Here is a 15069-nt window from a genome sequence, read left to right as displayed (position 1 = left end):
AAAGATCAACTCAAGAGAGACTGCACCGCTCTGGGTACAAAATGCAGCTGTGTAGGTCCCAGTGACCAAGGGTGGCCCAGAGAAGGAGAGGGGCCCTTTTCCCAGGTTGACTCTAATCCTGGATGGTTCTGGAAGCCCATGGTTGAAAGCTGGGCAGTGCTCTTGGCGTGAACGTTGATGGTCCCCTCGTGGACATGAAGGTGCTCCAGAGGCTTGCGTAGCAGTGAGTGGGAACTAGTGAGATCAGAACTGGGAGTAAGGATGCAGGGATGCCACGTGGCTAATGGCACAGTTTTGGGGTTTAAGTGGCATCTCCTTGGGGACACCTCCAATCACAGTTCTTTTATTGGGAGCTATTTTGCAGCGATCAAGGTCGTCGGAGATCTTGCCACCTTAATTTTGGTGTAAATAAGCTGAGTTCATGTTTTTATAACTGCAGTCTGGGGAGGTGTGGGAAATTTAAGTCTCATGTGATATTGAGAGGAAGTAGACTGGACTGTAGATCAGGTTTAAGTTGGTGGATTTCCTATACATTTTGAAAGCAAGATGGCACCATCAAATTATAAATTTCTTGTCTAGACCAAAATAGAACAGAAGGATCAGACAGTATGGAGGTTGAGTCTTTCCTTGAATCTAGGCTTCTAGTTAGAAGAATAAAAATCTAACTTGTCTTCTGCTTTGGGAGGAAGATCGGAGGCAATGATGAAATTAATTACTTTAGGGGTAGTTTTTCATTATCTGGGGCTTAAACTGTATTCTTATTTCATATTTTTTCTGAAAGACAATTAAGACGAAATTAAGATTGGTCTCCGTAAGATTTAGCCAGGTCTATTAATTTTCCCATGGTAAACATCAATGAAAAGAAAAACTGCGTCCTGTTTCCTTGTGCCACAAAGTGCATTTTCTCAGTCACTTTCTCTCGCAAGTGCGTACACATGCATGTGCATTCTCACACACACACGCGCACACCACACATTTCTAATTTAATGATGCTGAAGTTTGCTTTATTGCTCAGCCACAAAAAAGAATGAAACCTTGCTGTTTGCAACAGCATGAATGGACTCGGAGGGTGTTATGCTTAGTGAAATAAATCAGACAGAGACAGCTGCTGTGCGTTATTACATATACGTAGAATCTAAAATCTCAAACAAACTGTGAATATAACCAAAAAGAAACAGATTCGCAGATATAGAGAGCAAACTGGTGGTCACCTACAAGTGGGGAGAGGGAAGGGGGCAGAGGCTGGATGGCATAGGGGATGAAGCAGTACAAACTCCTGTGTATAAAATAAATGAGCTACAAGGATATGTTGCACAGCACAGGGAATATCGCCAATGTTTTATGATAACTATAAATGAAGTATAGTCTTTAAAAGTTGTGAATCAGCCTATTGTACACCTAAAACATATAATACTGTAAATAAGCCACATCTCAATAAAAAGTAAATTAAAAAATAACTAAAGTTTCTTTTAGCATCCACACACAGAGAAAGCTTTGCAGGGAAGGAATTTTAGGCAGCTGGTGGAGTGTGTGTTTCTGTATTAGGACTAAGGTCTGAAGTTGGGGAAGGTAGCATTACTCCCAGCTTGCTTGGTTTTTAACTGAATCTGTTCAGTGGAGGGGAACCTGGCCTTGCTACAGCGTGGCTCCTGGTACGGTGGGGGCTCCTTTGGCGGAATCAGTGAGAAGCTCCGGGAGCCATTTTTTTCCTTTGGCCCCTGAAGTGAATTGCCACCAGGCCGAGCAGGGTGACTGGACAGAGATGGGCGATGCCGAGTTTGATTCAAGCTGCCGGCGCTTGAAGCAGGCGGCAGAGGCCCTCCTGTCACAGCAGGGGCCCATCTGCCAGTTCTGTGAGTGCACAAATTCGAGGCATGTTAAGTGACGGTGCCACAGTTTGCTGCTCTTGGCAGGAGACCCGGAGACTGGGACTGCCGTGTCTGCTGGGGAGCAGGGCCGGCATCTTGGCTCGGACTTGGGACACTTGCCATTTAACTGAAATCTCCCTCCAGCTTCCTGAAACTCTTCATCGTAGCTGCGTTCAGAAAAGGAAGGCTTCCTTATCATCACACGTGCTCTCCAAAGTCTGGTCTCCATCCTTTTGTTTCCTTGTGCAGCCCGTCCAGGCGCGCTGGCGCTCACTGGTCCCCTCCTGAGCCTGTGCACAAGTTCTCTGAAAAGCACTGAGCATACAAAATAAGACATCACTGCCGAGGGTGATAGCAGAGGCCTGACAAAGAAACCTCGAACTAATAATCGAGAGAACCACCAAAACAAACAAAAACACCCCCCGCCTCTAACCTTTTCTGCCTGCTCCTGGTTTTTTTTTTTAAACTAGTAAGGAAAATTAATTTTAAAAATACTTTCAATATCAAGTTGAATATATTTCAGGGTTTTTTGGATACTTTTTTTATTTTTTCAGGATCTCAGTCATTCACTTTAGGAACTGAATTATTATTATTGCTGTTGTTCATTAGCCATTATAAATAGACCAACGTCAAAAAGGAAAAGAAACTCTTCGCATAAATTATGCTGAATTTTAAGAGTTTGAAAACTATAACATTATTACGCCATTAAAATGTTGGAGGCTAAGGAGAATTAATTGATTTTTTTTATTCCTTTAATATTTAATGGGCTCGAGCCATGTGCCATATGCTGTTACTAGGCCACAGGCCTCTGCGTTCTGGGAGTGTGCACTCTAGAATGGGCTGTTGTAATTGGTCACTAGATATTGCTTACACAAGGCGACATGGAGGAACCTTGCAAGAAGCACAAAGAGAGAGTCCTGGGGACTCGGGAAGAGTGAGGCCACCTGCAGAAGAGAGGTGCCAGGACCCACTTAAGGCACGTCCTCTCTGCTCTGAGTCCCTGACAGTTCAAGCCGGTGCACCTCCGTGCGAGGCTCCGTTGGCCTGTCCCCTTAGGAAATGACCAGCACACGCTCATCTCGTCTTCCCCCCAAGGGTGAGTTGGTGTCGAAGGGGAATCGGTCTACCTCCCTTCAGAGACTTCACAACTTCGATTCGTGAAATCACTGCTGTGGAATCCCTGGGTACAGGTGGAGAGTTGGTGATAATTAGGGAACATTTGGGGGTCTCTCTAAGATAAGGAGATGGGCTCCACAAGGGCAGGGACTGTATCTGTCTTGCCCCATGGCTGTATCTTCTGTGCCAGTGGTGTAGCTCCAGCCTGAGTCCACGTGCAAAGGCAGAAGACAGACCAATGTCCCAGCTTGAAGACAGTCAGCCAGAGAGAGCAAATTCTCCCCTAGTCCACTTTTTATTCTGTTCAGGCCTCTGTAGGATGGGGCCCACCTACACTGGGGAGGACCATCAGCTTTACTCAGTCTAAAGATTCAAATGTTAATCTCCTCCAGAAATAAGCCCACAGACCAGATCTAGACTACACCCAGAAGAACATCTGACCAGTGTCTGGGAACTCCAGGACCCAGCTGAGCAGAAAATCAATGGTCACACCAGCTTCCTGGTAGACCGACGAGGGATGAGCTGTACCAGCACCAGTGCTGTCAGTGATGGAACTTTGAGCTCCCGCGAGTCCACGGATTGTTCTTTAGGTGTCTGGAGATCTTGTCACATGAAGCATCGCAGCCTTCCTGTGGGGCTAGTGATGGAAGAACCTGAGAACGTGGACGCACACAGAAGCCACTGGAAGAGCAGAGCGAGTGCAACCAAAAAAGTCAATATGCGAAGACCCGCATATAAGACCCAACGAATTTACAGGGAAAACTTTCATCTTTATAAGAAGCTACTAAAACAATGAAAATAAGTTCTTTGAAAAAACAGTGTCATGCTTTCCTGGCCTGACTCTGTGCGTTGCAGTTTTTGTATCTTTGTTTTTGGTGTATGAGGTCTCCTTGACCTTGCAAAGAGTCAGTCACCTTGCAAAGAGCCTCAAAAATTATGGACGGGCCATCTTCTTTTTCTGCCTTGGCTGTCCACACAGACCTCCCTTCTGACGCGGTTCACGTGTCTCCACCATGAGTTGTCAGGCAGCATTTTCTATTGACCTGGGCTGATGGCCTCCGTGGCTTTGTGGTTCTGCTGATCAGAGCAGAGCAGAAGGGAGCGATCCGAACCTGTCTGCTGGATGGGGATTGCACCTGTTCATTGCTAGTGCTGCTCCCCTGTGGCTGAAAATCAGACTCTCTTGACCACAGAGCAGGTGCTTCTTGAAAAGTGACAGACAACTTCTTCCTTTTCCTTAATCCGTGAAGATTTGAAACCTTTGCTCCAGTGCAAGTACACTCTTACTAAAAACAAATGTGCTTACTGAAGTGGTCGTTCATCTCAGAAAGATCTTAGGACGCCCCTTCATTCTTATATATCCTTTTATCTATCTCTATCTATCTTTATATACATATATATTTATATATAAGGTTACTCTCTGATAAAATACCAGAATCAGAGAATTAACATTTATACAATACTGTTATGTAATCTACAGACCTTATTCATATTAACAATTGTGAGCTAATGTACTCTTTATCCAAAGAAAAATAAATGATGGTCCAGGATCCAATCCAGGATTATGTGACTGGTCTCTTTAGTGTCCTTTAATCTAGAGCAGATTCCTTTTTTTTTTTTTTTCTGTCCTTTTTTATTTTTAAAGTTTAAACAGTGCCTTCCGTTTGGGTTGGTCCAACATTTCCACATGAGCAGGTTCAGGTGATTGGCAGGGAGGTCACAGAAGGAATGCTGCGTCCTTCACAATGCACATTACTTTGTCCCTTGGTTGTGATGGGTTCTGCTAAGTTTCACTCCTGAGAATTGATTACTGTCCATTTGTAATTACTAGGTGTCTTGTGGGGAGGCACCCTGAAGCTATATAAATATACCATCTCTCAGCAAGCCTGTAGCCCCAGTTTCAGCATTCACTGATGCTGCCTCTTGCTGGAAACGTCTGTTACTACAGTGGTTGCCAAATTGTGGTTTCCTAATCATCTCTACCTTGATTAGCTTGTATTCTGTTAGAAGAACTTTTCTTTTCCCACCATTAGTTTATCCCTTTATCTATTTATATCAACATTGACTCATGGGTTCTTACTTATTTTTGGGGCTGTAGTCATTACTATCACTACTTATTTTGATGGTCAAGTTGTCCTCAGTCTGCTTAACAGGAGCCCCTTTCAAAGCTGGTGCCCTGTCCTTTGGATATATTTCTGCCATTCTTTAGTACTTTCTTACTTCCTGACTCAGCATGGTATTGCAGGATCATTTCATCCTTTTCATGTGCCAGCTCCGGAATCAACTATTTCTCTAAGGAGGGCTGGCTCTTTTCAGTGAAGAATGATATTTAGAGACCAGGATTTGGGTTTCAGGTGTAGCTTTGCTACTGGCCTGTCACTGCTTGCAGTCTGTCAGTGGGCACTGCTGAGAAATAAGTGTGTGTGAATGTAGGCATTTGCACACAAGCATACTCTGTCTCAATGTCAAGGTCTATCACATATACAACAATACACAAGAGTGTCTGTTTCTTCACAACATTGCCAGCATAATACGTGCTATACTTTTTAATTTTCACCAGTCTGATAAGTGAGAAAGGCATCTCGGTGTCATTTTAGTTTGCATTTCTCTAATTATGAGTAGATCTTTTACATAATAATCAGTCAGGTAAGACCTATTTTAAGGGTTACGTTTCATTTTTTACAAAATGCGTAAATAGTCTAGTTGACCACACATTTTGAAGTACATAACAGATATTTCCATCATACATTTAAATAGTTACAAAAGATTTAATTTACATCATATTTTAAATGTGAGTTGACAAGGAGATTAGACCAGGCCATTTCTTTCTTGTTTAGGGTCATCTTCCCTTTCTCCCAAAAAGGGAGAGAATGGATTTCAGAACTGTTTTTTATATATTGATTTCACACTCTGTCATATTTCCCCTATAATGTAAAAATACTCGACATTTTCAAAAATTATTTTCTGAAATATAATATGAGTTTAAGTTCAAATATTTCTCTGGTTTGAGTTATCCTTACAATAAGTATGCATATTCCATTGGTCAGAACAACGTATGTTATAAATTTTGATAAATAATTATAAATAGAAAGTAGTAGACAAATTACTCAGTGCAATGGATGAGATGACATTTTTAAGTGAAATTTTTATTGAGAGAATTGATTCACATTAAATTGTAAGAAATGGTCCAGAGAAGTCCCATATACATTTTACCTAATATTCTCCAATGATCACACTTTGCAAAACTATAATATAACATCACATTCATAGAATCCAGCAATTATTCAGGTTTTCCCAGTTTTCCTTGTACTAGTTTGTGTGTATTTGTGTATTTAGTCCTAGACAGTTTTTGCACTTGTGTGGATTCATTATCCTTCCCTGCAGTCAAGATAATGAATAAGTCCCTCACAACAGTAACCACTCGTGTTTCCCTCTTATAACCACATCCCCCCTCTCCCGCCACTCACCTCCATCTCTAACCCCTGACAACCACTAGTCTGTTCTCTATTTCCCAAATTTTGTCATTTCAGAAATGATATATAAATGGAATCATACAGTATGGAATCTTTTGGGATTGTTGTTGTTTTTTCACTCAGCAGAATTCCCTGGTGATTCAACCAAGTCGTTCCATGTATCAATAGTTCATTCTTTTTTCTCACTGAGTAGTATTCCAAGGAATGGATGTACCACAGTTTATTAACCTTTCACCTGCTGAAAGGCATCTGGACTGGTTCTGGTTTTTGGTTATTACAAATAAACCTACTCTGAACATTCATGTAAAGACGTTTGTTTGAACATAGGTCTTCACTTTTCTGGAATACTTTGTAATTCCATATTTAGTTAGCCTTGGAGTACCTGTCTTGTTTCAAACCTCCAATGGTTTTCTATTAAGAGCTCTAGACTTGTAGTCAGTAGATTGGTGTGTTTATTTCATTACCTTCAATTGAATGCTGTCTCAACATTATTCTTTCTAAATGTTCGGGGCCTTTTCTGGTCCATTCCTAACAAGTTGTGTGCTAAAGAAAATGAATTGATAAAGCACTACAAGAACAGAAATTGGTGACATTTTTTACCTGTCACCAGTATTTGTCCCTTTGATCCATTTGTGAGGATAACTGTCAAGCAGCGTGCTTGATACTGATTTATCATTTTGAGAATTTCTCATTGTGAACATTTTAGGGCCTAGAGAGCTCTCCTGAATTTTGCTCCCTTTCTGGTATATTCCACTGATTAGAAAGCAGAAGGGGAGACATCAGACTTGTCACAAAATAAGTTTTTCTTGTGCCACTGAGTGGAACAGTGGTTTGACCATCCTTGGGCCAGCTCACCAGAAGGAAGCAGATGAGGGAATGTATGTTTTAATGTGGTGTCATTTTTATTAAGTGACTTTGTCTTCCAAAGCACACTTCAGTGCCTTCTAGATAAATTGCTTCTGTCTTTGACAGTGACAATGACAATATTTCCAAGCTTCACACATCCAAGAGCCAATTGACAGGACAAATTGCACATGGGGACTGCTTGATAAATGTAAGATGGGACACAGCCTCTCAGATCACTCTGCATCATTGGAACTAAGTTGTAATATGAATAACAGAAGTAAATCTGTCACTTAAATACCTAATTGTGAGGCATGCTATATTTAACAGCTGAAGCCATGTTCATCTCTTTGTTTGAGTGCAAAAATAGCACATAATTTTTCCTTGATGTTGGGTCTTAGAAAATTTGCTTTTTTTCCAATGATATACATTTATATAATAAAAAGGAAGCTATCTCTCCTAGTAAAAATTTCATTAATGTTTTTATAGTTTTTATCAACATAGCCCATGTGAATACTTGGGAACAACTGCTAAACAATAAAAAAAAATATTCCCAGTATACATAACCTTAGGAAAATTACTGAAATAAATAAATAAATAAATAAGTGGCACTAAGCAAAGGCGTATGTATACACGTGCTCAGGGGACAAGATTACACTGTATAGCACAGGGAAATATACACAAAATGTTATGATAAATCACAGAGAAAAAAATGTGACAATGAGTGTGTATATGTCCATGAATGACTGAAAAATTGTGCTGAACACTGGAATTTGACACAACACTGTAAAATGATTATGAATCAATAAAAAATGTTAAAAAAAAAATAAAAGAAAAAAAAAAGAAAATCTCCATTCTACTGCCAGCATTATTACTACTACTGAAGAAAAGATTAAGAGTAAGTCTGTAAGCCTTTGTGGGTTGTCACCTTCCCCTTTATAAAGTGTACTGTTAAAGTCAGAGGCAGGCGTACCCTACAGCCAGGCTCACCCCCTGCCCCTTGGTTAGCCGACCACACCTGGCCAAACAGATACAAAGCAAAAGACTTTGGAGGATGGCCTCGTGGGGAATGGGAACAGTTCCTCCTTATCCCTGTCCGGCCACAAGACAGCTGGGTCGACTCCTGCCCTGATGAGGGTGAGGTAGATCTGCCCAAAAAATAGGCACCGGAATGGTCCCCAAGGCTTACTCTGGAGAAGAAACCCTAGTATCTATCCAGACATCAGGGCAAATGTAGGGTATCTGACAGCATTCTAGCTGCCAGCTCATCTTGTTTGGGAGACAAAGTCAGCCTTGTATCTTGTACATCTGTGTCTTCCTAGCTCCCATAAGGTTCCCCTCTGGCCGGGGACTCTTCCAAAGCCATTGGCCTACCTAGTCTTCTACCTATGGGGGTGTTTTTGGTCTCAGACCCTTTTTGAACCCAAGAGAAGTTTTCAGATCCATCAAAAGCGCTCCCAGAATCATAATGTTCGTCTCCCTAAGGCCAGCCTTGCCTACATAACACAACATTCTGTAAACTCATTCGTAAGCATCTTCCGCATCATTGGAATGTAGGCCCCCAAGAGGGCAAAGACATTTATTGATGTTGTTCACTAATATACCTGGCTCCTAGTAGGTTCTCAGTGAACATTTATCAAATGAATGTACAGCTAAAGAAATTTAATTTTCAAGCCCAAATCTTATATCATCACTTCCATTTTTTCTCACAACATCCTAGATTTCACTGTGAACAACATTTATCCTTTAACATCTTCTTCATGGCTTAAAGCATGTTATACCAGTTCAAGGTCATGGTTAGCATTACCGTTGTCTGCATTGTGGATTGTTAGGTCACTGGCACGTTGGATCCATCCCCACTCTTCAAAGTGCCTAGTGGCTTCTAACTCCTCTGTGACCAGCAAGGAAGGACGAAATTCAAGCTGGGATCATAAATCTCAGGATTTTGTCCTTTTCCCTTTCTCTGAACATGCAGGTGAGAGTTAATGTGAGAAAAGAAGAGCTTGACTGGTATTTGGCTCTTGGGGAAGAGTGGCTCTTCTTTTTCTCATCTCTGCCTTGTAACCCAAAGTCTATGAGGATGCCCAGTTAAGTTTTCTCCATCCTGTGTTCATATCAAGTTATTTTATGTCAGCTGGGGGAAGGAAGTCTCCTGCAGATGATGAAAGAACAGCAAGAACTTTTATACCCTGAGTAAGGCCTTTGGAGAATCTTTGTTCTTGACGTGTCATCCTGGAGAAAGCTTGTAGTAACCTGAACCAAAGCTGGGCTTCTCAAGTTGGGAGGCGGGGTTTACCCGGTCTGGAAAGTTGAAGGCCCCCAGGAGACCAGATGCTTGGGTTCTCACATGATCATCCGTTCCATTTCCCATCTTCATTAAGGGACCCTCATCATTACCCTTTCCCATCCCGCTGTCTGGTCTAAGCTGAGATGAATCAGGTCCTAAATAAGGGTTTTTCAGGTCAGAATGAAAAATGGACTGGCTACTGAGAGGAAGGAACGGAATGGTGCCGGCTCTTCCAGAAGGAGGCATGCTGGGCAGCCAGGGTTTGTTTTGCCGCAGATGAGGAGGGAGTGGTGATTCATGAATGGAGAGCTGGCTGGGGTGTCGGAAAACTCATGGATGGGAAGGAGAGATTCTGAGGACACCAGTCTCTCCTGATCTGACACCATTAATGCTGCAGACACTCTCATGGGCCCCTTGGCTCCGTGGACTCTGTGTTTTTTCATGCGCCGTGATTCTTCTCCAATACCTACTTCAGCTAGGGTCAGGCAAACTCATTCATGCACAGTGCAGACGTCTGTGTCTGGGCATCCGTGTATGCCATTGAATGACACAGAGGGAAAAACTTTTCATTTTTTGGTCTGTTTGTTTATTTCTCTCAGAATGATTCATTCCTCGTCTGTTTCTTGCCTGTTTCTGCAAGCGTGGCCAAGATGCCAGTATCTACTGCCTATTTCCAGCTGGTTGTAACTCCTCCTAAAGAAGCTTCTTGTCATCGTCCAAGTCCCTTTGTTCCAGCACCTTAGGAGGTGACATCTTGAAAAAAATCTGTCTACCGTTTTGGACATTTAGTGAATAATTTTGTGACTCTGTGTTTCTCGTCTGCCCTGCGGCTCTGGGAGATGGCAGGTATTAAGGATGAGGCTCAGAAGGGACTTATTCATGTAGGAAACATTCACCTCTTTCATAGACAGGGCGGATAACGGTCCTCATTCATAGGCGCTGTATCCGTGCAGTCGTGGAACCCCCCGGGTCAGCCTTGCACACTGAGTCCTGTGTTCTTACTCACACGGAGGAAGTGCCCACAGAGGGCCGTGAGAGCAAATTTCCCACATGAGGAAGACTGACACGAAGGGGTCTCTCTCTGTAAATAGATTCAGAGTAAATCTCTGAAAGAGTATTGACATCAAAGGACGCGTGGATAATGAGACATGTGTGCTCGTGGCCCCATATCCATAGGGGGCATGCCTGAGTGCATGGCATAACTGAATCTTGGGCACTCTGAGACAATTGGAAAATAAAGGTTTTACTGTTGCCCTTGAAAAGCAAAGCCATCAGGCACATCTCTATTGAACTACGCATGCAAAAATAAAGAGAGAAATCCACTTTTTTTCAAGCCTAAATTTTTTTTTTCAGTAACTTAGAGTCAACAATGTGGGCGAATGCCACACTCTGGAGACCTTACTGGGGGAATCAGGACATGCGAGGCAGGCAGTACATAACTGACTTACTGGGGGGAGTTGCACAGAGTCAGGGTTCCAGAGCTCAGGCCAGTAGTGATGGTATCAGGGCTGATTTTAAAGGCTCATTCGGAGAGGAGACGGCGTTGATACATCACTTCGTCATTTTGCATTCCATCCTCAAGGACACTCTATTTAGAGAATTCTTTTGATTCTACGTCCAGGGAAACTACTCAGGTCATTTTCCCCCTGTATCTCTTTAAGAAGGGCCAACTTGCTAACGTGATTTTTTTGTATTAATGTAATCTTGTGGGATATCAGACCGTGTTCTCAACTCCCCAAAGGTAACAAAACAAAGTTTCATTGACTTCCCAAGGTTCACCCGTGGCGTGAGTCAGTCTCTCCGACCCATGTTTTGTGTTGCCCAGGTCTTACGGGGACCAGAGAGTGGTTCTTTACTGGAACAGTTAAGGAAGGTTTGGGCAGGGTTTTTATCAAAGAGAAAGCTTGCATTGCCAAGGACGGAGGTGAGCAGGGCCCAGTAATCAAGTAGCAGGACTGGAGCTGTTACCACCAGAGAGTCGGCTGTTTTCTCGCATTTCAGATGCATGTTTGCGAATTCTGTGCTCAGCAAAGGGGCTTATCTGTCCATCACAGCCTTCGTGGCCTCCACTGCAAATCCCAGTAGAAGGCAGACGTTAAGCTGCGTTGCTTGGGCGAACAGCCAGTGTGGTCGCTGGCCCTTGTCCGCATCGCAGTTGAGAGTCGTCGTCACATAATCCACTCTCAGCCGTCCTCCATCTGCAGGCTTAGTGATGCTTTGCAAGATGAAGCTAATGGAATATTCAGGATTAGTCCTGGGAGAACATGTTTATGCCTCTCTTTTTACAGCAGACTTGTGGCAGGATGCCAAAAGCCTGCAGTTCTTTGGATGAAAAGTTTTATTTTCTTTGATTTCATTGTAAATAGATTATACTTTTTTTTTGAGTTTTAGAAAACAGATAATAGATGTGTTATGCACTGATGCTATACACAATGTGTCTTTATGTCAAGTAGATAAATACATGACCTTATTTTTTGTGTTCCATTTTACCTGAGAAATTTAGGCTTTTGAATCTTACTTTCTGCAGTTATAAAACAAGAATGAATTCTGAAGACATGCCTGATCCAATACTGACATGGAAAAGAGTGTCATTACAAAAGCGCCAGACAACACAATGCTGATGTTTCTTTGGGAGGACCCACTGCATCTAGGGTGTTCATACAAATATAAAATTTCTCTTATAGTCCAAAGATGGGGCAAATGAATAAATGGCTGAAAAGTGAAACTAAATGGAAATAGTTCTCATCAGATAGCAAAATGGTGTAGGAATTCAATCGGTGTCTTTTAAAATCTAACTCTATTACAGACATTTCAGTACCTTTGCCAAGTGGTCAACTTGTTAGGAAAAGTATAAATTCTAAAGACGGTCATTCTTCTAGGAAGAAGAAAAATGCCTCTCCATCCTTCCGGGGTGACCCTGTGACTGTTTGAGAACAGGAATGAACAACTAGAACCAAGAGCCTACCATTGACCTCTCTGATTTTCTTCTTTTCTTCCTTCTGCAGGTTACCTATCTGGGTAAAGTCCCCACCACAGGCATGCAGTTTTTGTCAGGCTGCACAGAAAAGCCAGTCATTGAGCTCTGGAAGAAGCACACACTAGCCCGAGAAGATGTCTTTCCAGCCAATGCCCTCCTGGAAATCCGGCCATTCCAAGTGTGGCTCCATCACCTCGACCACAAAGGTGAGGCCACGGTGCACATGGATACCTTCCAGGTGGCCCGCATTGCCTACTGCACTGCCGACCACAATGTGAGCCCCAACATCTTCGCCTGGGTTTACAGGGAGATCAATGACGACCTGTCCTATCAGATGGACTGCCACGCTGTTGAGTGCGAGAGCAAGCTGGAGGCCAAGAAGCTGGCCCACGCCATGATGGAGGCCTTCAAGAAGACTTTCCACAGTATGAAGAGCGACGGCCGGATCCACAGGAACAGCTCCTCTGAAGAGGTGTCCCAGGAATTGGAATCCGATGATGGCTGAATGAACTTAGGATGCTTCAGCAAAGGCAGCATTGGTCCAGGAATTCCAGGCGATTGATGAATAAGCAACGATTCAAATTTGGGATGACAAGACTGCCAAATTATTGGCCAACCAAGCTTTTTAAATTCAGAAGAGCAATTCTAAATCTAAAGAAATGTATTATTAAAGTAATTACGTTACATTGAAATCTGCTGCTGCTGTGACTGTGAGGAGGGCGGGCGTGTGGATGGGGAGGAAAGTTCTAGACTCTCTTCTTCTTCTTCTTCTTTTTTTTTTTTTTTTTTGTTCTCATTTTCCAGTGCCTCCCTGTAGGAGATCTTCATGCCGATTTTCACCACTCTCAGGCAAATACTCTGCGGCTGTTATTTGATGGATCATTCCAACTTGCCTTATGAAACCCAACAAGAATGTTAAATGCACCTATAAGAGCCCCAGCTGTAGGGGGAGGTGGTGAGCGCCGATGCCGCCAGGAGGCCCTCCAGGTTACAGGAACATCTCAGGCAGACCTGAGAGCTCCTCTCCCCTGGCTGGCGTCGGATTCTCTCCTCAGTGAGCACGTCAGCACAGCCTTTACCGAGCTTTACAACTAACAACCTGATAGCTGGCAGTTAATTCACAGTTACAGATAATGCTTTTATTACATAAGTGTATCCAGTAGTACCTTCTTATTGTATTCACGTCATCTATTTTCTTAGCATACTTGCAACTACTAAGAGCCCCTTTCCTCCTCCCGCCCCATCCACCCACTTTGCCCGTCCAGCCCACGCCAACATCCCTCCAGGGATGCGTCTCCACCGACACCGCAGGCCACCAAAAGGGAAGAAAATAACCAAGCAGGTGAAAGAAACAATCAAAGCAGGCGTTTAGAACCACCACCACCACGACAGAAAGTCTGGCAAAAGGGAATGAGTCATCAGCAAGCGAACAAACTCCATGTAGGCAGTCCTGTTTTTTTCAACCTGGATTTTTGGTCACTTACGTAGTTGACGGTGTTGTCTGAGGAATCTTCCATGGCAAGCCTCACATCTGATTTGGTACCACTAGGAAGCCCTGCCCCATCACTCAACGTGGCCCTCGTGTGGGGAGCAAGCTGTGCAAACTGGACTTACCTACAGAACCTCTGTCCGTTTGATTCTAAAGGAAGTCTGACCTTCTACTCTTACAACTGGATTGCCATCTTAGGGTCAGTTTGGTGTTTCTAAGGAGAACGTCTCACCAGGAGAGCTTGCGTTTTCTCCCTTCCATGGATCTTTCAATCTCATAAATGCAAAGAGTCAACATTAGGGACGTTGAAAATATTGGTTAAAATAATACATTTAAGGCCGAGAGCAGACGACTAGCTTTCCAGGTGATGCTGCTCCTTTCTTGAAGTCTCTTCTTAATCCTGGTACTAAGGTTAGGGGCTCGGGGACGCCTTCCAGAAGCCTTAAAGGAGAGTCTATCAAATTCAGCGAGCAGTGGTGTCGGTGTTCCGGTCTGTGTATCTGTGTGTCCGTGTATGCGTTTGTGTGTGTACGTGTGCCCCCGAAGGTGGGTTCAGTCTTAAGGCACGTAGAATAAGCATGGGGTCGAATTGAGGGGAACGCGCCTCTTGGAGATATGCTTGTTGCTTGACAACAAATGTAAACTACTCTTTAGCATAAATGCATTCATTCTTTAATAAAAAATATGTTTGCATTAATAAAGCTGAGGCGTTTCATACTTTATATGTCTTTCTTTTTTCAGGTAAAGGAAAAAAAATAATAAAATCCCTGAAGGACAACACAGATCAAATTAAATAAATAGAGGATTATATCTAAAAATATATTAAAGCTTGATCATCAATAACTCATTACTTGATTGTGCTTTAAAAAGTCTTGTTTTATTTTCTATTGGTCTATTTATGTTTAATTACTGCCCCTCCACTGAGATGGGAATGTCAACAATGGAAATTATTAGTTATGTAGTGTGATGCGCGTATTTCAGAGGAGAGTTTTCTGGAGCATTTTGCAAATGATTAT

At 42.9% G+C, this 15069-nt stretch overlaps 1 protein-coding gene across 3 annotated transcripts in view; it reads left to right on the top strand.

Annotated features, from left to right (window-relative positions):
• PID1 (phosphotyrosine interaction domain containing 1) overlaps positions 1 to 14775 on the top strand; it is a 205965-nt gene extending 191190 nt beyond the window's left edge. For all 3 annotated transcript variants that reach the window (XM_006207914.4, XM_072961802.1, XM_072961803.1), the window contains one exon: positions 12593 to 14775. In XM_006207914.4, coding sequence (XP_006207976.1) covers positions 12593 to 13069 — 477 coding nt within the window. In that variant the 3' untranslated portion in view covers positions 13070 to 14775. The remainder of the gene's footprint in view (positions 1 to 12592) is intronic.
• The last annotated feature ends 294 nt before the right edge of the window (positions 14776 to 15069 follow it).

This window comes from Vicugna pacos, chromosome 5, assembly GCF_048564905.1.
Source record: "Vicugna pacos chromosome 5, VicPac4, whole genome shotgun sequence".
Lineage (NCBI taxonomy): Eukaryota > Metazoa > Chordata > Mammalia > Artiodactyla > Camelidae > Vicugna > Vicugna pacos.
This window is presented reverse-complemented; position numbering and strand designations above follow the sequence as displayed.